Here is a 27,550-nt window from a genome sequence, read left to right on the forward strand (position 1 = left end):
AATAAAGTAAAATAAAATAAAATAAAATAAAGTAAATTAAATTAAAATAAAGTAAATTAAAATAAAATAAAATAAATCAAGTTTCTCATTCTGATGTGTGTTAATTTGGTCTCTCAGAATGGGCAACAAATTTGGTGAACTCTCTAAACCAGCCGCTTGACCACTGGCCTTTCCACCTTCCACCACCGCACGCCCCAGACCTCACCATAGGACTGTTTGCCACGGTGCGAGGAGTTAACAAATTCTCTCCACTGTGTATTTCTTCTCTCTCCTGCATATTTAGGTTGAACTTAGTAGTTTTGGGTTCTCTACTGAGCTCCATTCTGGAGCCAAAACCGACAAGTTGCTCAATGGTCTGTGGCTGCACACTGGTTGTGTGAGACCATGATTTGTGCTTGGGTGGAAAAGAGCCCTGAGATGGGAAGAATGCAGGAAATAGAGGAAACTGACCCACAATAACACCAGACTCGACTTCCACCCCATAATTAGAGCTGTATCTGACAGTAGCCCCTTCGAGGAGCACAGCAAGGCCGGCTGAGCTGTGGTCAGATGGCTTAGCCACGGGCTCTTCTGTGTCTGCAAGAGGGGTGGGTTCAACCTCCCTTTCTGGTCCCGCACCCCTGGGAAAAGTCCTGCCTTTCTTAAACAGGAAAATGGGAAAGGGCCTTAACACTCCCTTGCTTCAGGAAGCTCCTGTGGTAAGTATTGAGTGCAAAAATAAGAATTAGTATTAGTATTATTGCTGCAAAATGCACCCAAACTGACAAAGCACCACAAGTCTGGGGGTAGAATCATGAACCATGGAACGGTTTGTGTTGAAAGGGACCTTAAAGCTCCTCCAGCTCCAACCCCTGCCCCGGGCAGGGACACCTTCCACTAGAGCAGGTTGCTCCAAGCCCCTGTGTCCAACCTGCCCTTGAACACTGCCAGGGATGGGGCAGCCCCAGCTTCTCTGGGCACCCTGTGCCAGCACCTCAGCACCCTCCCAGGGAAGAGCTTCTGCCCAAGAGCTCATCTCAGTCTCCCCTCTGGCATGTTCAAGCCATTCCCCTTGGCCTGTCCCTCCATCCCTTGTCCAAAGCCCCTCTCCAGGTCTCCTGGAGCCCCTTTAGGCCCTGGAGCTGCTCTAAGATCTCCCCTTCAGAAACCTTTTCCAGGTTGAACAAGGTACAGAACAGGTACTCTCCAGGCTGGACATGTGGTTCCTTTTGATGTCTTCCCATCTCCAGCATCCTCATCCCTTCCCCTCCCCTCCAAAGCAGCATCTGCACAGCAGCAGGATGAAGCAGATGAGTTTGTCCTTGCAACAGCCCACAGCCTGTGACAAACATCCCATCAACATCAGCTGGAGCTGCATGAAGCCTTCAAGGAAGAGAGACCATCTAACACTGTAAGAGCACAAGGAACAAGCACGGTGACATTTTGAGGACAAGGACAACCCATCACTCATGGAGACGTATGGATTCAGTACGAAACCACTTCTTACAAATGATTTATTTAAAAACCCCACAGAATCCTTCAGCTCTGTGGTTACTGCTCGGTGCTGGCACCACCAAGACTGTCAGCAGGAGCAAATGCTTTGGAGGACATAAATCCAAAAGACTGCAGTGTCCAAAGGTTAATGTGTGTGGACTAATCCACATGAAGGAGCAAGTTGCACCATTGAGGTGGAGGAGGCAGGCGTAGAACATGGACAGACTCCCATGGCAGTAGAGATGTAGCACATCCCACCCAGAACGTGAGGAAGCAGCCCACTGTCCACCGCTCCAACCATCCATCCTTCACAGTTCAAGTGTGGCATGATCCACATGGCTTCACCTCCAAGGACATGGAGTTTTGGTGTCACACTTTGGATTCTGGGTTCTTTAGGGAGTTTCCTGCCAGTTTCTCCTTCTCTGGGTCCGCCTTTGTCCGTGCCGCACTGCTGGCTTCCCTCTCCTGCCGTCTCAGGATCACATACACCGTCACAAAGCACAGGAAGGCACCAACCTCAAAGAAAAACTGGAGACCAAGATACCTGTGGTGTGGAAACACAACAAATCAGGGTAGCGACAGTGTTCTTGTGTGCACCCAGTGTCCTGAGGCACCCAGCAGACACTGAACAAGCAGACGGGCTCTTTGGGCACATCCAGCAACCACTGCAAGTCTGGGTCCTGAGAAGGGTGGAAGGAAGAGGAGGAGAAGTTGTCAAGATGCACTTCTCTTTGGCGTTAGATTAAGAGATCATATCTGCTAACAGGGAAGCATATACAGAAGGTAATCTGGTTCAGCCAGGACCTGTGGGGACAGGCCAAGGGGAATGGCTTGAACCTGCCAGAGGGGAGACTGAGATGAGCTCTGAGGCAGAAGCTCTTCCCTGGGAGGGTGCTGAGGCGCTGGCACAGGGTGCCCAGAGAAGCTGTGGCTGCCCCATCCCTGGCAGTGTTCAAGGCCAGGTTGGACACAGGGGCCTGGAGCAACCTGCTCTAGTGGAAGGTGTCCCTGCCCGGGGCAGGGGTTGGAGCTGGAGGAGCTTTAAGGCCCCTCCAACCCAAACCCGTCTGGGATTCTATGAGAACTCCACTATGTCCCTGGGGAGGTTGTTCCAGTGAACTGTTCTCACTACAAGGCAGGGAGTGCTTCTGGAATTGGGCCTCTGTGGTCTATAGCAGCAATTTAACATGGTCCTTGGCAGGGTTTTGACTTATGCCAATGACTTTCCGAACCATTCCTGGGCATTGCTGGGAGTTAGCACATGCAAAGGGGATGTGAGTGTCCCTGTCTGCTTACTATAGCATATGCAGCAACTTATCCCATGCAAAAGATGGCCTGATGCCACATTGCCCCTGGTTTCCGTCTGCACCCTCATCCCCTACCCTGATGCTCATCCCTACCTTTGCCTGAAGAGGTTATTGTCATAGTATCTGCAGGCTGCTTTCCTGTCACACTTTTTCTCCCAGAGGATGCAGGTCGTGTCGATGGCACTGCCGTACAGAACAGGTCCTGGCATCCAGGCTGGAAGCAGACAGAAGGTCAGAGGGGGCTTTAGGATGTTACGGGAGCACCTCTGCCATGACAAACACAACCCTGGTTACTCTCCCATGTGCTAAGGGGGAGAAAGTGTCTGGGGATGGTCTTCATGGTGGTCCATGAAGCCACTGGTCCTGCATATCACACCAAGGGCTGGCTGTGTGTTTGCATCCCACCAAGATGCAAGATGGTCCTTCTTTCTCCTTGCTCTTTGACAAGGGACCGTTGCTTATCTCAGGAATGCTGCTCACCTCCTTCATGCACTGTGCATGCACACTCCATCCCACGACTGCAATGGCGTGTTCTCCAGGTGAACGTGAACTTCACCATAGGAAAACTGACCAGCACATGGTTTGCAGCTACCCTGGTACGCTGAGGGCAAACTTTGCAGTATCTACACACAGCCAAGGGCTGGACCTAAACCTGTTCCCTGCCCTCTGACACATACCCCCATGGAGATGCCTCATTCCCTCCCCTCCATGTGCAGCCCCCCCAACCCTGCAAGGCAGCATCTTTCCCTGGCGTAGAACAGGCTTTAGTCAGTCTGAAACTCCGATTAAACATCAACCTGTAGCCTTGGGGCTGCTCAGGGCTGAAATCCCCACCAATCCCCAGGAGCTGCCATGATTTTCCAGGATGACATTTCAACACGTTTTCATTTACCTAAAACTCTCAGCAGCATGAACTGTACCCCGACAGCAAAGGATTTGTCTTCAGGCTGGATGCTCCTGAAACACAAAATGGAAAGTGTGCCACAAAGATGGATGTTTCCCTCCCTGGCCTCACATGAAGCCTTACAGTACCTCACCCCCAAAACCATCCTTCAACCCGAGCAAGGACACCAGGCAGCTCCCATTTACATCCGTGTCCTGATGAAGCTTCATTCCTTAGGGCTAGAAGCCTCTTCTGGCCTGGAAAACCTGCTGAGCTCCATAACAGACAGAGAGGAGCTCAGTGGAGTATTTTTGCTTCTAGTTTAAAGAACAAGACACAAACAGAACCCAATTTAGCCGCTGGCTCTGCCAAACACAAGCAATACAAGGGATGCTTTTGCAGCTGAAGAAGTGATTTACCCATTGAGGAAGTGGCTTTTTCTGAGGTGAGATGACCCAGTGTATATTTTGGTGGTACCCCAGTTTTCTGGAAGTATTTCAAGCTGTGGTTCCTGCTGGGGTCACACGTGGGAGAGGACAGGGTGGGAGAGGACCTCCAGGTCAGCAAATCTCATGGAATCATGGAATGGTTTGGGTTGAAGGGACCTCAAAGCTCCTCCAGCTCCAACCCCTGCCCTGGGCAGGGACACCTTCCACTAGAGCAGGTTGATCCAAGCCCCTGTGCCCAACCTGGCCTTGAACACTGCCAGGGATGGGGCAGCCACCTCAGGGGCCTCAGCTTCCCTTTCCTCTCCGACTGCCTGGTGCGCACACAGCTCACTCATGGCATTAAAGGTGATTTCATTTGATTTAATAATACCTGGGAGTCAAGCTAAAAGCAGGTTTTAACCACAGCTTTTCCCTAAAAAGCATCTCTTTGGAGGGCTTTGACCACAGAAATGTGCTTGGGAATATCATTTATAGACTGACCCATGGCTTTTCCCTTTTCTGCCCATCCCAGCCTGGGGCTTGTTCTGCGGTTGGCTCCAGCCTGCCCCATATGTACCTTTCCAAGGGTATAGGCAACTGCAGTCCTAATTGCTTCTCTGCACTGGAAAGGGACGTTGTGTTCAAGGGAGATCCACCAGAAGGAAGGAAAGTAATTAAACTTCTTAATTTAACACAGAGCTGCATTTAAAGTGCTGAAGTTCTGCAGTGCTGAGTTAATGGTGCATCTCTTTCCTAAGGTATCAGCCTCCGGGGAGGAGGAACAGGACCTACTGCTGGACCTGAAGGTTGTGCTAACAGCAGGACTAGGGGTGTTAAAGGCAATGTGGGGTTCCTGCAAGCCCCATGGCCCCGTTGATGCACCCATCAATGTGGAGCTGTGGAAGCCTGGCATGGTGTGACACCCACTGAGCCTTGCCTGAGCCTGTTGGTGATCACCATGTTCCCTGCAAGAGCAATTGGTCGAGCAGCAGTGGTGGCTCCATGATAAAGCCTCCAGCAGCCTGAAATCCCCACTTGGCTGCTTAACTCTGCAGGGAGCAGCAGCCAAAGAGACCTTGGAGGAGCCTTTGTAGTCTTAGGGCAGCAGGAGCTCTGTTAGTGCTGGGTCTTCAAGAGCAAGTCCGGAAGGTCTCTCCTGCTCCAGCATTTGAGACTGGAGATGCTTGATGCTTCTATCCTGCCCCTTTGCTAGCAATGCCACATCTTCACTAGCAAAGCACAGCCCGCTCCTGAGCCAGATGTAGCCTAGAAGATGGACAACCTCATGGAACCTGTGAGGTTCCATGCCCTCATAGGAGCAGGTAACCCCCATTCCCTGCACCAACACATGCAAAACCCATGTAAAAGCAATGGGAGGAACAGGGCATGAGGTGCAATGTAGGGTTGGTTTCCCCTCCGGTCCCTCAGCTGGAGAAAACCTTCCTCGTCGACCCAAGGACCCTTTGCTTTTCCAAGCACCACATCTGGATGCTTTTTCCAGCTGCACACAGACCAATACCAATGCAAGGTGCTCACCTGAGGATAAGCATGAAGGACGGCGTGTGGGACGTGCTGGCAAGGATCCCTGCCAGGCAGGACAGGATCACAAAGGGCAGGAAGAGGTGGGAGCAGCCGGTGCCGGCAAAGCCCATGAGCCCGTTGTCAGAGATGCAGCTGCAGTTGGTGTAGTTCTGCAAAGAGGAGAGGAAAGCAGAGGCTGCTCATCTGCTCAAGGCTACGGAGATACCATGGGTAGATGCCAGCTGCCATAGGGTTGTATGGACATAGCTGGTAGTAATTAGCACTCAACACTTCAGGGAAGGATTTAGGGAGAGGAAGAAACACATATGATGAAGCTGGGTGGGGATAACAGGCTGAGCGGACGAGGCAACACGTGTTTCCATCCCCACTTACAGCCTACAACATACTGTCACCTCTGAAAGGAGGTCCCAGATCCACCACGTCCCCTGGGCATCGCCAGGATGTCACACAGGTGAGCATGCAGCGGTGACAGGAAAGCTGGTACCACCATGGTACTTTGGTTCAAACCACAGAATCCTGGAATCCCATTGGAAGGGACCACAAAGATCATCTGCTCCCCACTTTCCAGGCACAGCATGACCTAGGCTGGGTGCCCAGCACCCTGTGCAGCCCAGTCTTAACAGTGTCCAACGCTGGGGAATCACCACTTCCCTGGGGAGATGATTCCAATGGTTGGTTGTTCTCATTGGGAATGATTCCCTCTTGTGTCCAGTGGGAATCTCCCCAGCAGTAACTTGTGCCCATCACCCCTCGGCTTTCCCATGGGACTCCTTGTCCAAAGGGAGTCTCCATCTCCTCTGCAGCCCCCCTTTAACTCCTGGCACGTGGGATCAGGTCTCCCTGAGCCTGCTCTTCTCCAGCTGAACAGTCCCAGCTCTCTCAGCCTTTCCTCACACGCTGCCCAGCCCTTGGACCATCTTTGTGGCCCTTCTCTGGCCCCTCTCCAGCCCATCCACAGCTTTGCTGTGCAGCAGGACCCAAACTGAGCCCATGTTGTAGGGGTGGCCTGACCAGCGCCGAGCACAGTGGGACAATGACACCTTTATCCCCGTGGTGGTGCCCCTGTTGATGGTCCCCAGCACCCTGTTGGGTTTCTCTGCTCACTGCTCACTGGTCACTTCTATGGAGTTTATATCCACCAGTTCCACCTACAGTGGTACCTTGGTTCATCTCTCTGTGCTTCCAGAGGCATCTGGAAGTGCTCCCAACCCAGATGCATCTTTGCCTTGTTGGTGTGAGCCCCAGCAATGCCTCCCTACCCCCTGTAGCAATCTTTCCATGCTCGTGTTTCCAGTTCCATGTTTCATACACTGAAGATGTTTACACACAGGTTTATTCCAATGTCATCATCTGCCAGATGAATGCTTTGGCATCGTGGATAAATCTGGACTCTTGGCATGGACTGATCTCACCCACAGCTGATAAAACATTAAAGCCTGATGTGAGTTTACTCGTCTGTGTTATATCTGTATTTAAGAGAGACATTGAGGTGCTGGAGCGGGGCCAGAGAAGGGCACCGGAGCTGGAGCAGGGCCTGGAGCACAAGTGTGATGGGGAAGGGCTGAGGGACCTGGGGGTTTAGTGTGGAGAAGAGAAGGCTCAGGGGGACCTGATCGCTCTCTGCAACTGCCTGACAGGAGGATGGAGCCAGGAGGGGGCTGGTCTCTGCTCCCAAGGAACAAGGGATGGCACAAGAGGAAGCGGCCTCAAGCTGCCCCAGGGCAGGTTTAGCTGGAGCTGAGGAACAATTCCTTGCCCAGAGGGTGCTCAGGCATTGGAACAGGCTGCCCAGGGCAGGGCTGGAGGCACCGTCCCTGCAAGTGTTCACAGCCCGTGTAGCCGAGGCCTCAGTGCCAGGGGTTGGTGGTGGCCTTGGCACTGCTGGGAATGGTTGGACTGGATGAGCTTAAAGGGCTTTTCCAGCCTGGCTGATTTCATGATTCTATGATCTGTAGGAGGAAGTCTCCAAGGGAGCAGCCTGGGCTCCATCCCTTGCCTCCTGCTGCAAGACCCTCCATCCAGTGGCTGCGTGTAGAGCAGAGCTGGCAACCAAAGCCAGAGTCAGGCTCGGGACGATTAAACCAGCAATCACTCGCAATGGGAAAGTGCAAAATCTCACCTTTGAGAGAGGGTCATCAATTCCTGGCACAGCGTTAGCAAAGCAAAGATACCTCAAGGCAAGAAATAGGGATTTTTGTCTTTTTCTCCAGATTTCAGTCACAATTCTCTTTTTCTTTAACAAGAAACCTCTTTTTAGAGACCTTTAAATAAGATGAGTGTGATCTTATTGTTGCTGAAGGGGACAGGTTCACACCAGGATGGCAGTTTGCAGAAGGGTGGCTCCAGCGGCAGGAGCAGCCCAGGGCCTTCTAAATCCCCCTCCTTCATCACTGCCTGGGGAAGGGGCATGGCTGGTGCCCACAAAAGAGACCCACAAGGAACTGCTCCCGGCTGAGAGCACAGGGGGACATTTGGGATGAAAGGGGACAAAATCCCTCCTCCCACCTGGAGGAAAGAGGATTTAATGTTTTAAATTAAGGGATTTCTCTTCTTCAGCCATCTGAAACGAACTAAACCAAACTCCTCATCTGGGCTCCTGCTGTCATGGACAGAGAGGAGGGTCTCCAGGGCACCCGCCGCAGATGAGTGCCTGCGATAGCTGAGAGGAATTTGGGCCAAAGCAGTTCACAAAAATGCAATTAGATAAATTAAAACTCACTTGATCCGTGCACCAAGCACCTTGCAAAGAGTCACAGTCATGACATTAAAGGGACTCACCTAAGCCAACTTTGTGTTGGCTGGAGGCTCCAAGCCTGGAGAGGGGCTTTGGACAAGGGCCTGGAGGGACAGGCCAAGGGGAATGGCTTGAACCTGCCAGAGGGGAGACTGAGATGAGCTCTTGGGCAGAAGCTCTTCCCTGTGAGGGTGCTGAGGCGCTGGCACAGGGTGCCCAGAGAAGCTGTGGCTGCCCCATCCCTGGCAGTGTTCAAGGCCAGGTTGGACACAGGGGCTTGGAGCAACCTGCTCTAGTGGAAGGTGTCCCTGCCCGGGGCAGGGGTTGGAGCTGGGGGAGCTTTGAGGTCCCTTCAACCCAAACCATTCCATGATTCTAAGATAGATCAATAGGCAGCAAGAAGATTCAGCAAAGTATCTCAGTGCTAAAGGAAGAGCTAATGTTGGCTTTACCAAGCAGTGTTTGATGGCACCACCCAGGGAGCCCCAATTTTGCTGCAGCAGGTTGCTCCACATAGTAATACATGTAATAAATGCAGGAGTGGGCTCTGTTCAGGAGCTCAGGATGTCAAAGGGCTGGAGCCATCTTCGGGAAGAAAGAAGCTGTTGAAAAGGCTGATCTAAAGGCAGGCACGGGGATGCAGAAAAGTACATCTGGGACTAAGCCTTGGCACAAAACATAATGGTTATCAGAATGAAGTGTTGTTAATTAACAAAATGCTGCTAAAAAGTGCCCAGACAGTCCCTTGCTGCCATTGCATCCTGTGCCAAGAACCCAGCGGGAACTGCTCACCCTGTATGGATCGCTAATGTGTTTCAGATAGGTATTTGAGTTGGCAAAGCCTTCCTTCCTATTCATTTGTTGAACTGTATTGCCTGGAGACTCAAACTGACAATTGGCACTGTGAAAACTCATCCTATTGGGGTTTTGGTGACAAGCAGGGAGCAGCAGAGGAGAGAGAAGCACAGGGCAGCCTCGTAACACTTCCAGGTCTGCACATCAAGGCAAATGCAAGAGCAAAGCCCTTTTCTCTAGCTCCCACATCAGGATTTCCCACTGAATTATCCTCTTGTGCAGACACGTGGCTTGGCACTGGTATTTACAGAGAGGATTCACGTTGCAACTGGATCATGACTTTGTAACCTGCAAATCTGCAGGCTGAAAGGTGGAATAACATTGCTTTAACAAGGCCCTCCCGGAGCATTCACTGACAGCCTGCTAAATATCAGTGCTGTGTGTACTGGGGCAATGGTCCCTCCATGGGCTGCTCAGAGCATACAGAGCTGCTCCCCAGGTCCCCAAAAGCAGGATTTACTCCTTTCTCCTCATCTAGAGATACAGCATAGCTACAACAAGCTACATGATGGAAACACTCAGGCTGCTTCTGCAACTGCAGCTATCAGTTGAGTGGTTTCATCTTCTAGTGGAAGGTGTCCCAGCCCATGGCAGAGGCCTTGGAACCAGATCATAGAATCACAGACTGGTTTGGGTTGGAAGGGACCTTAAAGCTCACCTTTGCTGATGAGCGTTTAGAGGTGAAGGGAAAGCAGAAGGTCTTTGCATCTTGCATGCAAAAAGTCCACTCAAGCTGCTGTAGAACAAGGGAGATAATGAACCCGGGGTTTGTGGAGCTAAACCAGACTCAAAGAGGGAGCAGGGGATGGGGAAGGACACTTTGGCATCCTGAAAGGTTGGATACCTTGGCCAAGGATCTGTACTGGCAAGGACTGTGTTATGCTGGAGAGTACTAAGAGACACCAGGCTTTTCCTGGGAGGTGCTCAACTATCTCCTGCTCGTGCCACAGGGTCATGCAGAGCTTGTCCAATACTAACAAACATCAGAAACGCAGTCACCAGACCTGAGCACGGCATCGGTTATCCCTCATTAGCCACCCCACGCCAGAGGGAATGACTTACCAGGACTGAGTTGTTGTCTGCACCGATATTCACACCCCTGCAGCCAGCAGAACAGGGTGAGATGTATTCAACAGCATTGGAGCCGCAGATGGGGTTATAGGCTTTCTCAGGGCAGTTGCACTGGAGGTTGCACTCCAAGGCATGGTGTCCAAATACAGAGCTGCAGCAGGAGGAAAGTGTTAATGCATGGTATTGAGCATCATTAATATGCATCCTTATAGAAAATATACTACATGTATACTGAGATTAGCAAAGAAACACTCGATTGCTTAACAAAACTTTTCCCATACCATAGGATCATGGAGTGGTTTGTGTTGGAAGGGACCTTAAAGCTCCTCCAGCTCCAACCCCTGCCCTGGGCAGGGGCCCCTTCCACTAGAGCAGGTTGCCCCAAGCCCCTGTGTCCAACCTGCCCTTGAACACTGCCAGGGCTGGGGCAGCCACAGCTTCTCTGGGCACCCTGTGCCAGCGCCTCAGCACCCTCACAGGGAAGAGCTTCTGCCCCAGAGCTCATCTCAGTCTCCCCTCTGGCAGGTTCAAGCCATTCCCCTTGTCCTAAATGCAAGTGAGGACCCACAGATGTTCCACTACACCCCCTCGAGCCTTTGATGTGCCTGTGTGAAACATCCTGACCACAAACAGTCCAGAAAATCACCCACTTCCTTCATATTTGGCCCCAAATGTGGGTTCTTGGGGTATTTGCAACACCACAGAGCTGGTGAGCTTCCCACTGAGGGCTCAGACCAGCTTCCACCAAGACCACAGGATGCTGAACATGGGAATTTACAGACACTTGGACCAAGCAGGTCCTGCCCATGTTCAGCTGTGTTTGGAAGCAGCCACAGCTTTGAAGGTGTGATCCCAGAGCTGGCCCCTGCCCAAACTACTCGCCTCTGAGTAAGGGCTGCACTTTCCAAGATGAAATTCTAATCTTGGGCTGCTTGTGCCAAAACTGTTCACTTTGGGTTTCACAATCAGTCACTGAAGCTGGAAGGAGTAAGGACGCGGTGAACTCAGTGTTTATTCACAACAGCATTAAACTCCAGCCTTATTTTACCACCATTCACTGTTTCTCATGAGGGAATAAACCCATTTCTGGGTGTTCTGCTTAACTGCCACCTCCACCCCAATGAGTGCAGATGGGAATTGGGGTCTACCCAAATCCCTGGGAGTGACCCCCCCATTCCCACCCTGCCGGTACCTCTCACTGTAGGTAACACCTGCGACCTTCTGCGTGGGGCAGCCGAGGAAGAGGAGGGGGAAAGCCAGGAGCAGGCAGAGGAACATGCCCAGGACGCACATGGCGCTGCATTGCCTCAAGGACATCTGGAACCGCTTCAGGATGGCACCACCGACCACGATGCCGACCATGGCCCCAGGGATGTTCACAGCACCTGGGGAAAGGGAAGTCCTGAGCCTTGTTCTCCATCCTCTGATCCGTGTCAGTCCCTTCATTATAACAAAGGCCCAAAAGATTTGCTGTTGGGTTCCTGTTTTGTAGCATCTCTGCTTTGATGGGGACCTTTATGCAGGGACTGGTGGAATGATGCTAAGAAAGAGCAGTTCTGCATTAACAGCAGATTGGCTGTCTTACGTATCCATGCATGGATGATGTAGGGTCCAGTTGCTTCACCCAGCAAATGTGATTTTTCAGTGTAGATGGCAGAAAACATCAAGTGAACCCAGAGAGGATATTTAATCTCTGCGTAATGCAGCCATCTGCCCACTTCTGCTGTCATCACTGTAAACCTGTGGAGGTTTCCATCACACAATTGGCATTCTACAAAACCCACCTTTATAAAGGGATATCAAAATGCAATCTGTTTAATTCAGCAAAGAATCAATGGGGAGGTTGCTTTCGGCCCATAAATACCTACACAAAGAAGGGCTTCCAACTGCAGAAGGCGTTTTGATCTACTGGGAAAGGCAAAGCAAGATTTAGTAGCTAGGAACAAAAGCTAGATAAATTCATCCAAGAAATAGGTTTTTTACCCTCTAACAGGGTGGGTAAATCAAGCCTGGGAACAGCTCAGCAGGGCACATCAGTGCAGGACACCGCATTTAACCTTTCTGCCTGTGTTTAGCCTGGGCTTTGCCAGCCTGCTCTGCTCTTTTTCTTCTGATTTATTTGTTGTGCACTTCAGAAGAGTCTTTCTATGAGGATTCATGCTGTTTGTGCAAAAATATGTTTTAAATACTTCCCTGTCTGGATCTCTGAACTCCCTAATTGATATTACATGAGTAGGGTGTTATCCTTTGTACTTTTATTACCATGAGAAGATCTCATAGGGAGACCTCAGCCTCGGACAGGATATTCTGGATATCACAATGCAAGCAAAAGCAGGCTAATCTCATGAGCACATATCCTGCTCAGCACTTACTCTTTTCCTTCCTAACAACACCAACAGCACACAAGTAGATCAACAACTACAAGCAATTAGTCTGACTACAGAAAACATGTTGAAGAGTTGAGGCACGATCAATACATCACCAGCTTGAGTGGCCTCTTCCTCCAAAGTGTCTTCAAAATGCATTCATACACTTCTGCAGGCTTTCATTTTACTTACTTAAAGACCCTTAACCCGATGATTGATGTAAAGCAACCCCTGCTACAGCAACACGCACAGTTCATATCCGTTGTTTCTTTGCTCCCTTGGAGCAATGACTTGGTTTCCTCTCTTTGATTATATTGAACAACTTGAGATAACAAACATTTCTCCAGGTCTTAAAAGATTTTCTTCTAGCAAGAAGTGTAAAGAAAGGGAAGTAGCCAGTAGCTGAGAAACTATGGGCAGGGACCTTGTGTCACCTCTGTCTTGGCTCCACAGGAAGAGTTCCTTCTGAGGAAGGATCCCTAGGAATCATGGAATGGTTTGTGCTGGAAAAGACCTTAAAGCTCCTCCAGCTCCAACCCCTGCCCCGGGCAGGGACACCTTCCACTAGAGCAGGTTGCTCCAAGCCCCTGTGTCCAACCTGGCCTTGAACACTGCCAGGGATGGGGCAGCCACAGCTTCTCTGGGCACCCTGTGCCAGCGCCTCAGCACCCTCACAGGGAAGAGCTTCTGCCTTAGATCCAACCTGAACTTCCCCTGTTCCAGTTTGAACCCATCCCCCCTTGTCCTGTCACTCCAGTCCCTGATGAAGGTCCCTCCCCAGCACCCTTGTAGCCCCCTTCAGACACTGAAGCTGCTCTGAGGTCTCCAGCAGCTTCTCTTCTCCAGGCTCAACAGCCCCAATGTTCTCAGCCTGTCTCCATACGGGAGCTGCTCCAGCCCCTCATCATCCTCATGGCCTCCTCTGGACTAAACAGTCATCTCCAGTTTATGCTCCAAGAGGTGCTCAAAAGCCTTGACAGCAACACTTACCGATGATCATGTTGGCTAAGGACGCTGTGAGGGAGAACTGCCTCTCCAGGAACTTCCCCATGAATGTGGCTAATCCAGCAACCATGGCAGAGAGGTTGACCTGAGCCAGCACCACCAGCAGGTAGACGGGATGACGCACATTCCTCAACAGCACCAGGGGGAAATCTGAAAGGAAAAGCAGAAACCTGTTGCACAGAGAGGAGATGTACATCAATATAATCCATGGAAAGTGGGAAAACCTTGAATTTTCCTACATTTTATGCACCAAACTAAATCTTGAGGAGTGATGAGCTCTTCCATCTCTTCCGAATGTTTCATTTACAAAAGCACAGAACGAGTGCTTTCAGGGTTTATCATTTCAGGGCTGGATAGGGTGACCATTTGGATGTTAAAAAGTCAGGATGAAACATCAGGACACTGCAAAAATTGACCTGAAAATTGCAAAGTAGGGTGAGAGATGGAAGCTGATGATCCTTCATCCCACCTGCCTCAGGAACCAGCCATGGGATGGGTGAATCAATGGCAGAAGCTAGTTGCTGCAAGTGAAAAAGTAAGGTTTTCAGTTGGAAGTGACCTACAGTGATTATCTGGTCCAACTGCCTGACTGCTTCAGGGCTGGCCAAGAGTTACAGTATGTCATTAAGGGCATTGTTCAAATGGTCATTGCCCAACCTGCTGGAGCGAGGCCAGAGGAGGCCCCGGAGCTGCTGCGGGGGCTGGAGCAGCTCTGCTCTGGAGCCAGGCTGAGAGAGCTGGGCTGGGGCAGCTGGAGAAGAGAAGGCTCCTCAAGGGGACACCTTAGAGCAGCTCCAGGGCCTAAAGGGGCTCCAGGAGACCTGGAGAGGGGCTTTGGACAAGGGATGGAGGGACAGGCCAAGGGGAATGGCTTGAACCTGCCAGAGGGGAGACTGAGATGAGCTCTGAGGCAGAAGCTCTTCCCTGGGAGGGTGCTGAGGCGCTGGCACAGGGTGCCCAGAGAAGCTGTGGCTGCCCCATCCCTGGCAGTGTTCAAGGGCAGGTTGGACACAGGGGCTTGGAGCAACCTGCTCTAGTGGAAGGTGTCCCTGCCCGGGGCAGGGGTTGGGGCTGGAGGAGCTTTAAGCTCCCTTCACACAATCATTCCATGACACTGTGATTCTAGAGCAACATCTCCTGCTAAGAAATTCTGCCAGGGGCTTATGATGCCTTAGGAGAAATGCAACTGACTTTATGATATTCTTTCAGCCTCAGCTGAACCTCGGTGAATACTGTCTATGTCTCTGGCCTTCCACGGGTGGACTGTACCAGGATGGCTGAGAGCAACATGGAAACCTGCATGTCTTTCCCCCACCATCCATGGGCTGAGCACTGTGGCACTGAATGATTAGAGGGGTCATTACAAACATGCGTGCCCTGAGTAAACAGGGCCTTGGTTCATTCCCCTGGAGCTTTCTGGCACGGCTTCTGCTAAAACAAATACCAAAGGAGCTGGGAAGTCATTAAAAGTTAATTTATTTGTTTGCTGCAGTTGCAATTTCAATGTCTTTTTGTTTCCATCACAACAAAAAATGTATTTTGGGATATATTTGGATAGGAAAGAACTGCTCCAGTGAATTCCTCTGTGGCTGAACCCTCAGTGCCTGAGAAAAAGGCATCTTCATCCTGCTCAGCAAAGTCAGCTCCCCCCCTGTGCATGGGATTTGGGATGCCTGGTGCTGACACCCACCAGCTGGGAAGCTCCAGTTCTCCCTCCTGGAGTGATTTCCCCTTCATGCACATCCCAGACCCAGTTTCTGCTCCCCCGAACCATCTCCTTCTCCCAAGCTCCGTATCCAGCTTTGCAGCGTGCAAGCAAAGGGCACGTGTAAGGGCAACTTCCAGACAAACACACGATGAGCTTCCCAGATGAAAGGCAGTATGCTGAGGCAGAGATAAGGAATTAACAGGGAGGATTAATGCAATGGTCTGCCATAAATTGATGGTGTTAATTCTTTGCAGCTCACAAACAATTGGGACAATCTTCATATCTGCTCCAGCACGGAGCCGCTGGGAGATGGCGGCTGCTTGTCTGGGAGTTGTCCCAAGCTGTGCATTTGCTTTAGCTGTCCTGGAAGCTTACAGAATCATAGAATAGTTTGGGTTGAAGGGACTTAAAGCTCACCTAGTTACAACCCCTGCCACGGGCAGGGACACCTTCACTAGACCAGGTAGTGGTCTTCACCTCTTATGTGAAGAACGAAGGTCCATCCATGGATGTCCCCTATTCATGGAAGTCTTGCCTCTCCAGCTCAGCACTCTGCTCTCAGGGTTAGGCAAGCAGCTCCCTAAAGACATTGGGGAGCAGCAAAAGAGAGGCACAAGAGAGGGTCCAAGCATGCAAGGCATATTCAAGGACCCTGAAACACTGATACGCTGGAGGGCTGGGAGATTAGCATTCAGCTGTGAGTTGCAATGATACCTCTGGGCTAGACCTAGGGGAACCCCAAGGAGGGAGGTGGCTTTGCTCTTAACTATCATAGAATCAACTAGATTGGAATAGAAGTCCTGCTTTTTCAAACATATTCCTGCCTAGTTTTCATACTGGAATACCTCAGACATATTGCAAATCTGAAACCTCAACTTGCTTGCTTGAAAGATGTCCCAAGTTAATCCAGCCAGTCATTGAAGTAATGGGAATCTTCCACTGAAATAATTTCTTTTCCATAGAGCTCTTGCCTTTTCAAGCACACTACACCCCTTCTGCCACCCCAGATCAGAGCTATGAAGCTACAACAGTGAGCAGACTCCCCACTTCACAGTAAGAAACCATCCTCTGCATTCACCATCTTGTTACTAATTCAGCCTTACAGCTCCAGAGAAGAATCAGGCAGATACTAAAAGCAAGTGGAAGCTTTAAAATCATAATAAAAGAATATCCTTGAAAAACATCTTTAGGCACCATAGATAAAAACCCCCAAACAAGTCACAAGCCCAGTGTTTTAATTGCTTTGAAGATCACCTTTAATGGCTTAATTCCCAGTACGTGCAGCAGAAACTGCATATCCTCCCAAGGTGCTTGGAGCAGAAGCCTGGAAATTAGCAATGGAAATTACTTGAGGCTAAATCCTACCTTTTTGATTACTGCGAGCAGGTCCAGTGCCTGCAAAAGGAGCACTTGGTGAGTACAAGGAGCGGGGTGCAACCCAATGTCACCCAGAGCATCTGCGCGGGAGCCAAAAGTACTCCCCACAGTGCTTTGACTTTCCTACTTCTGACTAACTCCAGCAAGTGGAGGCTGCTCCCTCCTCGGGTAACTGACCTCATTGTCTGGAAGAGTCCCCAGCGCTTTGCCTGAGGATTTATCCTCTACATGGCTCCATCCTGTTATTGCTGATTGTGGAGGGAAAACCTCTTCCTGTCCTTGAGGCAGACTTCCCAGGGCTGTGCAATCTGCTCTCTGCTCCTCACACCTTGCCCCGGGAAGATAGAAAGCCCAGTAGCTTCCAGAGAAACGGAGAACATGAAGCACCTCATGGGATGGGCTCTAACCATCCGCATTTCATTCCCAATAAAGTAAACGGCAAATATTGCCTTCTTTTGCTCTCAGTTATTTCCATGTGCAATGAAGCAACAGAACAAATGACAAAATGCATTTCCTTCTCCATAATCACGCTTCATTTTGCATCATTTAAGCTGAACTAAGTGACTAAACAATATTTCCGAACATCTTTCTCCTCCAGGTCACTTTAGTAACTAAAGACTTGCCTCTGCCAAGCCCTTAAGAGAATGATGAACCCTTAAAGGTGCTCTTCAGCCTTATTCTGCTCAAGAAGCGTCCTCAAGTGCTTTGCCATCCCTGTTCCCTCCAGCTGACAGGCAAAGGGACACTTCCCAATGGGAGGTGTTGCCTTCCTCCTGGGAGAAGCAGTCCTAGTCCCAGGTTGAGTTTGCAGCCAACCCTCATGGGTGGCCCAGAGGGAGGACTCTGTCTTACAAGGAATGTGGAAAGAACAGGACTGAAGTATCACATGGAGAAATCTGAGATCTTGCTCAGCCCCTGTTTGATCCAGTTCCTGCTGGTATCCCAAGGCTTTCCTCATCCCATCCCAAACAGGGGACCCATAACCATCAGCAACCTTCATCCCACCCTGAAGAGGGGACTCATCAACGCTGGGCAGGTCTGGGGCTGCCTCTTCCAAGGATAACACTAAAGCATCAGGCAGCTCTGGATAGGGGACCATCTGTTAAAGCTCCCCTCGAGATGCAGATGGACCAACAAGCAGATGAGGTGATGCCAACAGCCATCCCCAGCATAAGGCTTAGCCCCTTGCCCATAAAACTAACATATTTTTTACAAGCAGTGAAAAGGCGTGAGCATCAAGGCTGAATTACTACACAGGTTGATATGTCTCTTGTCAGATACGGTAGGAATCTGCTTTGTGTCATTTCTAACTGCAGATTGGCATTGCCCATCTCTTAAATGCCCATCTCCTGCCCTTCTGCCCCCCATGGTGCAGGCAGAGATGCCAGATGCAGCCAGAAAACACAAGGAAGCACCTCTCAGAGATTCCACAGCACAACCCCACCACTTCCAGCCTGCTGAGATCACAAACTGGGAGCATCCTCCTTCAGGAGCTGGGTCATCCCTTTGTACTGGGATGTGGTGTGCAAAAGGCTCGCTATGAGCATGGTGCAGGACCAGACTGTTCTACAGCATTTCCCCATCACATGTGCTTCACTCAGCCTCTCTTTGCAAACAACAGAGGGTATAAAATTCCAAGGTGACTCAGGCTGGAAAATTTCCAGATGTTGTTTTCATAAACTGTCATATAGAAAAGAATGGTTAAAAGAGAGGAAAGAAAGCCTGATGAGAGAAAGAATGATGGAATCCCAGCCTGGTTTGTGTTGGAAAGGACCTTAAAGCTCCTCCAGCTCCAACCCCTGCCCCGGGCAGGGACACCTTCCACTAGAGCAGGTTGCTCCAAGCCCCTGTGTCCAACCTGCCCTTGAACACTGCCAGGGATGGGGCAGCCACAGCTTCTCTGGGCACCCTGTGCCAGCGCCTCAGCACCCTCCCAGGGAAGAGCTTCTGCCCTATATCTAACCTGAACTTCCCCTGCTTCAGTTTAACTCCATCACCTTTTGTCCTGTCCCTACAGTACCTGATGAAAAGCCCCTCTCCAGCATCCGAAAAGAACAGAAACAGAACAAGAAAGAAGAAACAGAATAAGCAGAAGAGCCATAAAATGGGAGGTAAAATTCTCTTTCGAGTGACCTGTAGATGAGCACTAAAGTCCTCAGACTTCACCCAAAATGTCCCCATTTAACCATCACACACTAGTTCCCATCCACTCTCTGGCTCTAAAGAGTTCTGTGTTAGAGATCCTGGTGATGTGGCCCTGCCCAGGGCAGGGGGTTGGAACTGGCTGATCTGAAGGTCCTTTCCCCCCAAAACCATTCTGGGATTCTATGATTTCAGCAAGACAAAAAGTCCAGATGCTTCATTTGCCTCAGGTTTGGGCTGTGGGGGCCGAATTCTCAGAAATAATGAATTTCTATTAGCACAGCTCCACAGCCCTGACGACAGCAACAGCTCAACCGCACACAACACATTTCCTGCCCTCTTCCCTCCCCAGCTCAGTTTTATTCATCTTTCAGAGGCAAAGAGCAGCGTTGGTGTGAAAATCCCATCTGAGGGCTGCAAATCTGTTCCCATCACACGGGGCTTCTACATGACAGTGCAACAAGGTCACTGGGGTATAAACCCTCAACTTGCTCCTCTAATTTAGCATTAAGGTAGTGAGGAAACAGTGCAAGGAGCAGGATACAAACCTGCCCGTGCTGCTCTGCCCGTGCCTGCCCTGCACTGACCTCAATAATACAGAGAATTTCCAATACATTAAAGGGATAATATTCAGGAGACACGGAGGAAGCTGCCGTGGGTTGGCTTCAGAAGGTCACTTTCCTTCAGTAGCTGCCAAAGTGCAGAGTGTTTCCTTCAAGAAAAACAACTCCGAGCAGGCTAAAGCCCAGCTGAACCCCTGCAGCACAAAGAGCCTGCTCAGTGCTAACCCAGCCCATTGCACGGGGTTAATAGCACCCCGGACAAACACACATCTGGTTTTATCTGCTCACACCCTGGTTGTCCTTGGAAGGACCAGGGAGGGCACCTGGCTTGGGTGTTGTCACCAGCCCTGAAAGAGGGGATCTGGGAAGGCTTTTTGGGGGTGATGCTGGGGGTCTGATTGCCGCCATGACCTGAGAGATGACCAATGGCAGCTGGGTGCACCCACACTGCAAACCCCTCTAACTGGGGGGCTCTTTCCATTCCCATGGCTTGTACCTTGTACCGCTCTTTTCTGCCTGGTTTTGGGCTCTGATAAGGTTTTGGGTTCCATTTCCCATTGCCTAGGCAAGTTGTAAAGCCATGCAACACTGCAAGCTACCAACCCCAGATGCTTTGATCAGTATGAGGTGGACAGGGTAGTGTGGATGTGAGGGCAAACATCTGCTGTGAGCAGACCAGGAGGAGAGACCTGCAGATCTAATCATACATCTGCTCTGGAGATAGGCTGAGAGCCCTTAGAGCAGCTCCAGGGCCTAAAGGGGCTCCAGGAGACCTGGAGAGGGGCTTTGGACAAAGGATGTAGGGACAGGCCAAGGGGAATGGCTTGAACCTGCCAGAGGGGAGATTGAGATGAGCTCTGAGGCAGAAGCTCTTCCCTGTGAGGGTGCTGAGGCGCTGGCACAGGGTGCCCAGAGAAGCTGTGGCTGCCCCATCCCTGGCAGTGTTCAAGGCCAGGTTGGACACAGGGGCTTGGAACAACCTGCTCTAGTGGAAGGTGTCCCTGCCCGGGGCAGGGGTTGGGACTGGAGGAGCTTTAAGGACTTTCCCAACCCCAACCATCCCATGACTGCAACTCACTGCATTGCCCACTGCTGGGACGTGTGTTTGTACAAGCAGAGAGAACCCTCCAAGCGGGAGGTCGCGGATGTGACACTTACGTTTGACGAACTCTGTTAGAGAGAGGTTCTGCACGTGTTCAGACCCCGACCTGAGCTGGCTGAGCACGTCCTCGCTCTTCTTGCTGTCACTCTCCTTCCCACTCGCCACCTGGGGACAGAAAGAGGCTGTCACTGCACTCCCTGTGCCATTCCCACTGAACCCCCTTTTCCTCTCCCAAATCATGCCACACCGCATCTTCTCCATCTTCTTGGAGATGGAGTCTGCAATGCTTCTGGGCTTGGCCAGCACTCTCCATGTCCCACGGGGCTGGGAGCATCCATACATATGTCTTTATTATGGGGATAAGAACCATCTTCCCCACCTTTCCCAAGAGCAATGAATCCCACTACACAAATATCAAGCTGGGCCATTACCCATGTTACAGCACAGCATGTCCTCAGCTCACATGAACATGGGAATTCATCCAGAAAGATGGATAACCTTAGGGAGATGCTTTTCTTCCCCAGAGGGTCTGGTTTACCCCTGGGGAGAAGGAAGGGAAGCACAGGAACCCAAGGAGCAGTGCACCTAGACCTCCAGCCAAAGGTTTGGATGAAGGATGAGCATTTCCCCCACATCTCCATATGTACCATAACGAGCTGCATGAGGGACCTTTTACCCTGTCACCACCAAGGAGAGACAGCAACAGTTGTAGAGGGAAAAAATCCAGGTGAGGAGAGGGTTTGGATGGAGGCAAAACACACGTCACCTCCTGAGCTGAGAGGGGCTGACGCAGAGCAGAGATGTACCAGGGAACACAGGGACCAGCCACAGACCCCTCACCTCTCCCAGCCCCTTTCCATTTTAATCCTGTTCCTGGAAGCCCCACCTGGATTCCAGCAACCCCTCCAGCTTCTCTTCAATGCTTTTCACTTCTTTTAGCACATCTTTCCCACTGAACAGCAGCAGTATGGAAGGGAGACCCTCTCCCATTCTGGTCTATGGAAGGGGACAGACCCTGCAGCTCCCTCCCCCTCTTCCTTCTCCATTCTGCATTGCAGGTGGAGGTCAGATGGGTCCACGTATCTCTGCTTGATTCAGCCTCACCCAGTGCTTGGAGCCCTGTGGGTCACTAACCCAGGCGCCCACAGAACCTGGTGCTGCTGCTCAGAAGCAAAGAGGTGCTGGTGCAAGTGAAGTGGAAGATGGAGGACTTGAATCATCCAAGATCCATCGCAGCCTCATTACATGACTGCATGCCCAGGGCAAGTGTCCAACACCCCAGGGCATCATTCCCCTGCCAGCAAGCAGCAAGCCAGGGCAGGGGAGGATTTCTCCCTTGGCTATCGCATGCCCTGCCCTGCAGGCTGCTCTGGAATCACGGGCATGGAGGACACCAGTGACATTAGATGTGCTATTATACATATGCAATAACAGAAAGTGTTCAGGAGCGTGGTCCTCGTGGAAACCCACAGTGCGTTTTTAGCCCGAAGGCCAGAGGCAGCAGCTCAGTCTCTGACATCCCACATCAGACTGTGCTAACAGTCAGCACCAGTTTACTGGGACAGACAAATGAGTTCATTCAACAGAAATTAGATGTTCTTAATTCACAGAGAGAATTGGGCAGCTCTTTGGTTATAATGGTCTCTTTTCCTTTGAAAACAAGACTGATCATTAAGCATGAACGAGTCAAAACACCCCGTGCTGCAGCTCCCACCTTCCATTTTGGAACAGCCTCTACAAGGCAGAAGTGATAAAGCTCGTTTCATGGCTTCTATTGCAGGAGATCAGGGTTTAATAAACCTTTCAAATGTGACTTACTGAGGCGCTGGCACAGGGTGCCCAGAGGAGCTGTGGCTGCCCCATCCCTGGCAGTGTTCAAGGCCAGGTTGGACACAGGGGCTTGGAGCAACCTGCTCTAGTGGAAGGTGTCCCTGCCCGTGGCAGGGGTTGGGGCTGGAGGAGCTTTAAGGTCCCTTCATCCCAAACCAGTCTGGGATTCTCCAGCTTTTCCCAGGTTGAGGTCAGGTTAGGAATGATGCCCTAATGGAAAGCATGGGGCAGCTTCAAACTCCTTCCTTTGAGGAAGTGTCCTCCATCCCCGCACAAGGCTAGAAGTGATGGCTATAGATGAAAGCCCTTTACAAAAACATGAGCTGCAATGAGATCACGTTTGCACCCATCCTTTAAGGAATCATCCTGAAAAATCCAAGCGTGGGGCATGTTGCAAGGTGCTTCCCACGTTTGGCTGGTTTTCCTTGGCACGTTGCTGCTGCAGTCAGGGTAGTGCTGAGCAGCCAGCCCGTGTTATTGCACCTCCCGACCCCAGCTCGCCAAAGTGCCTGCTCCGAGTAATGCTGAAATCCTCTGTGGCAGGAGCCAGCAGCAGCAGCAGGGCTTGAGCAGCTCTGATGGCAGAGCCAGCAGCATTCTCCTCCCTGCACACAGTGAGCAGGCAGGATTCATCCCGGTCCCTCTGCAGTTTGCTTCCCAGCATGTGAACACGCCTGCTTCATCCCAGAGGAATGCATTTCCGGATCCTTTTGGACAGCAAGTAAATATATCGGGGATCCAGGACAGCTTGGGGAGAGGAGCTTTCCTCCTCCTCCTTGAGGACTTGGCTCCATGTGCAGACAGCAGCTGCTCCTCGGATGGGTGCTAAGCCAGATGTGCACAGGAACATCCCACTTGCAGGGGTCATGCTCAGTTAGAAGCATTCCAGAGCGGGGAATTTCAGGGATTTGGGGCTTTTTGTGGTTTTCTGGATAGGCAGAGAGTACCCAGCAGAGTGTTAACTCCCTGAAGGACAAGGAGCCGGAAGCTGAGAAAGCCACAGTCAACAGCTTGAAGGTATTTCTGGAAAACAATGAAGTTTTAGAGCAGAGAGAAGAGAGCTTGTAACCTAATAGAAAAGTGAAAGGAAGCTGGATTTTGTCTTTCATAGCATCAAAGAATGGTTTGGGTTGAAGGGACCTTAAAGCTCCTCCAGCTCCAACCCCTGCCCCGGGCACGGACACCTTCCACTAGAGCAGGCTGCTCCCAGCCCCTGTGTCCAACCTGGCCTTGAACCCTGCCAGGGATGGGGCAGCCACAGCTTCTCTGGGCAACCCTCACAGGGAAGAGCTTCTGCCTCAGAGCTCATCTCAATCTCCCTTCCGGCAGGTTCAAGCCATTCCCCTTGGCCTGTCCCTACATCCCTTGTCCAAAGCCCCTCTCCAGGTCTCCTGGAGCCCCTTTAGGCCCTGGAGCTGCTCTGAGGTGTCCCCTTGAGGAGCCTTCTCCAGGCTGAAAGGTGTGTGGCCCCATTTCCCCGCACAGACATGACGAAATGAGGTATGAGCAGGGTTGAGACCAGGACTTGCTCTGCAGGAAAAGCATCTTCTCTGTGAGCCAGGCTCCTGCTCTCCCCCTCCTGCCATTGCACCTGCGAGAAGGGCAGCCAGAGGCGCCTGCAGCCTGGTTCTATTCACACACACCACTGGAAAAGAGGATAAACGCCAGGCTCTGTGGCAGAGGTTTCCCTTGCTCAGTGTGAGGCTTCTGGAGCGTTTCCCTCTGGCTGCGCAGACCCTGGCGCTTCCAGCTCGGTGGAAAACAAGGTCAGGGAGAAGCTATTTCAATCTGAAACAAACAAAAAGTAAAACCTGGTGGCTTGGAAAAGAATCCGTTTCCTCCCGACAAGGTCACGCTCCCTACAACACGTCGCTGTGTCTCTTCCAGCACACGTGGGTCCCACCAGGGACCTGGTTTCCTAGAGCATTCACCAACCAGCCCACAGGCACCTTGCTCCCATGTAATGGGGTGGTTATATTTAGCCACCGTTTGTGCCCATCTATAAAGGTCCCTATAAAATCCAAATGTAGAGACCAGCCCATTCCTGTAGCGTGCCAATGGCACCTCCACACCCCTGTCCCCCCCGTTGCTCCCTAGATAATGCTCTATATTTCTAGGTTGCCTTTGCTGAGGCTTGAGGAGGTTTAATGAGGCAGCCTCAGAGCATCCCAGGAGCAGAAGTTTCCAGGCTAAGCCTAAGATTCCCCTGCTCCCTCTCTTTAACCATTCCCCACTAACGGATAACCCCAATTGGAGCAGGCGCTGGGGAGAGCTCCCCATCATTTCTCATGTCAGCACCCCTGGAGCACACCAGGTCGCTGCCGAACAAACAGGGCAGGGTTTGGATAAATGCTGCAATCTGTCTCCACACAGAAAGTGGAGATGTTATTTTTCACTCCCCCAGTGCCGTTGTGCAACGTCTCTGCCTGCAGCGAAGGGTCGAGTCGCTGCTCCAGCACCATCCCACCATGCCAGGACCCCAGAACAACCCCGAACAGAGCTGTTTGTACCCTGAAGTACCCTCTGTGGGTTGGGAAGGGGATGGGAAGTCCCCGGCGAGCCTGGCAAAGGGCAGGAGGCTCTTTGCAGGCTGGGACGTGCTGGGGCAATCCTGTGATGCAGCCAAGAGCAGCACCCATGGGGCATCCTCAGGGCAGGGCAGGAGGGGTCCCAGCTGCATTGTTCCTGCAGGAGCTTCTCCTCATCATAAACCTTCTGCTTTGGGACCGGAGGGACAAGAGTTGGATGGACCTTGCCAAGAGACCTCCATCAGGAATGGTGATGTCCAAACATCTCTTCCAGTGTGGCTTAAGAGGAGAGTGCTGATGAGACGGACTGATATCCAGAGAGGGTTGCGTGACAGCACCAGGGCCTGGACACAACCAGGACATGTAGACCTGCTTCCCATAAAATCCACCCCGGCTTTCTCACGAGGCATCTGTTTGCAGATGACAAGTGCTGACATTACAGGAGAGGCTTTGTCAGGGCAAGGAGGAAGCGTCTCTCACTCACCCCCTTTGTACGGGGCTTGGGAGGTGTTTGGTTCTATGTGACTGTGGAATGTCACAGAATGAAACCTGAACTGGGAGATAATGGGGTGGAAAAGACAGATCTTGTACAAGAGAAATGCTGTGCAAGGGCAATGCTCCTGCTTTTGTTTAAGGTGCTCCTGAGATCACCTTTTCCCTTTCCAGCCCTTTCCCATCACCTGCAGAGCCGCAGGGACTGGGGAGGTGCTTTACCTGCTGCAATGCAACACAGACACTATGGCCAAGAAAAAGCCTTTCCTAAAGGGAAAGCCTTTAGCAGCCACAATACAACTGCCTGGGTTGGGACACAGCATCAGCAGACAGTGAAGAATGAGCTAAACTTTGGCTATTCAGCAACTGGAAAGTGCTCAAGTGCTGTAGTTCCCCAGAGTACAGGATACAATCCCAAGAACACAGTTCAGGCTCACGGAGGCAGGATTAAACTGGAATTACTGGGGAAAATACGGTTCTGACTGGAAACAGTTTGTCCAGCATCAGCCTCATCCTCTGCCTGTGATCATGCTGGAACTGGATGAGCATTAAGGTCCCTTCCAACCCAAACCATTCCTTGATTCTATGAGTACATCATTGCCATGACTGTCCCTCAAATAGGATTATTAGGGATGTTTTGGTGCTAGAAACTCACTGACAAGTATCAAAGCAGAGAAATAAAAATGTTCTGTGTCTGGAGTGATTGATTTATGAAAAGAAAGATGAAAAGAGAGAACTCCCATGATCACTGATGTTAACATTGAATGCACAAATCATCCCAGGAACTTCAAAGAAAGAGGCTATCAAATAAAGAGAAGCCAAAATGTGGTCGTAGAATAAATAACCGAGGTCTGTCTTGGCTGATGGGAGGAAGCAAATATGTCTCCAAAGAGACAGAGGGCTGTGCTGTTGGTCGGTGTTTGCTGGTGATGCCCACTGAGGGGGTGGTCCTTGGTCTGGAAGCACCACCAAGGGCTCAGATGAACCACATAAGCTGAAGCAGGAGAAAGAAGGGCAAATGAAGGTAGGATGAGGGTCAGAGAAGAGGAATAGTCCCTTTGGCAGTGAGAAGGACTGAGCCATGGGCCAACCTGTGCTACTGGGGTCTCATCTGGTGGACTCGGCAGCAGGGAAATGCATCCACAGCTTCATAAGGACACATTATTCCCAGGTGGCCTCATCATCTACCGAGACACGCAGGGGTCTGCAGACAGCAGGTGACACAATGACAGCTTAAGCTTCTGGCCTCCAAAAATTACTCCTGTAGCTGGTGGTGCAGAATCATCTCAGCTTCTTCACTGGACAGAGCAGGTCTGGGCTTTTCCCATGTGCTGTTATGGCTGACATGCCTATAGGTATTCACTGTGGGTTAGATGTTGTGCTGGGGCTTTACAAACATGGGGGGAAAACCCAGGTGATGCTTCAGATACTTGCAGCTTGTGGCTGCTGGTAGCTTTATTCCTGCTTTAGACAGGAAGAAGCCCTGAAAGCAAAGGCAACAAAGGAAATACTGATTGTCTTTGAAGCTGCAGCTGTACTTAGACAGGGTTGACCCCACGGTTATCACAGTGTCTGTTCCTACTGATCTGCTGGTCTGTAAAACCCTGGGCTGACCCCGTGCCTCCCTTCCCCTCGGCTGTGTGTCAGGGGATGGGGATCGTGCTGCAGAGGTAGCACAGGGATCCCACCCTTCCTCACTGCAATGCCCCATCTCCCCCTCTCCATCCCAAACCAGAGCCGAGCACAAGAAGGAACAACAGCTTTGCTCTGTGTGGTGACAGGAAACCTGGATGCAACCTTAAAGCTGCAGCATGAGCCACTGTGGCACCAGAGACCTACTGGGAAAGGGCAGCTACTCTGGCTGGGGCAGAGAAAGGACTATGAAGATGCTCCAGGGGCTGGAGCATCTCTCCTGTGGAGCCAGGCTGAAAGAGCTGGGCTGGGGCAGCTGGAGAAGAGAAGGCTCCTGAAGGGGACACCTTAGAGCAGCTCCAGGGCCTAAAGGGGCTCCAGGAGACCTGGAGAGGGGCTTTGGACAAGGGATGGAGGGACAGGACAAGGGGAATGGCTTTAACCTGCCAGAGGGGAGACTGAGATGAGCTCTTGGGCAGAAGCTCTTCCCTGTGAGGGTGCTGAGGAGGTGG

The 27,550-nt window shown here is 51.3% G+C and overlaps 1 protein-coding gene across 1 annotated transcript in view; it reads right to left on the minus strand.

Annotated features, from left to right (window-relative positions):
- Positions 1-1,842: 1,842 nt before the first annotated feature.
- The window catches only part of SLCO2B1 (solute carrier organic anion transporter family, member 2B1), a gene marked incomplete at its 5' end in the record, with an annotated part of 34,328 nt that continues 8,620 nt past the window's right edge, over positions 1,843-27,550 (minus strand). The window contains 8 exons of the mRNA XM_010021408.1: positions 1,843-2,017; positions 2,874-2,994; positions 3,673-3,737; positions 5,628-5,782; positions 10,285-10,444; positions 11,486-11,678; positions 13,650-13,814; positions 20,613-20,721. Of these exons, the coding sequence (XP_010019710.1) occupies positions 1,843-2,017; positions 2,874-2,994; positions 3,673-3,737; positions 5,628-5,782; positions 10,285-10,444; positions 11,486-11,678; positions 13,650-13,814; positions 20,613-20,721 (1,143 nt within the window). The remainder of the gene's footprint in view (positions 2,018-2,873; positions 2,995-3,672; positions 3,738-5,627; positions 5,783-10,284; positions 10,445-11,485; positions 11,679-13,649; positions 13,815-20,612; positions 20,722-27,550) is intronic.

The sequence above is a fragment of the Nestor notabilis genome, unplaced genomic scaffold (genome assembly GCF_000696875.1).
Source record: "Nestor notabilis isolate BGI_N333 unplaced genomic scaffold, ASM69687v1 scaffold6989, whole genome shotgun sequence".
NCBI classification, from domain to species: Eukaryota; Metazoa; Chordata; class Aves; order Psittaciformes; family Psittacidae; genus Nestor; species Nestor notabilis.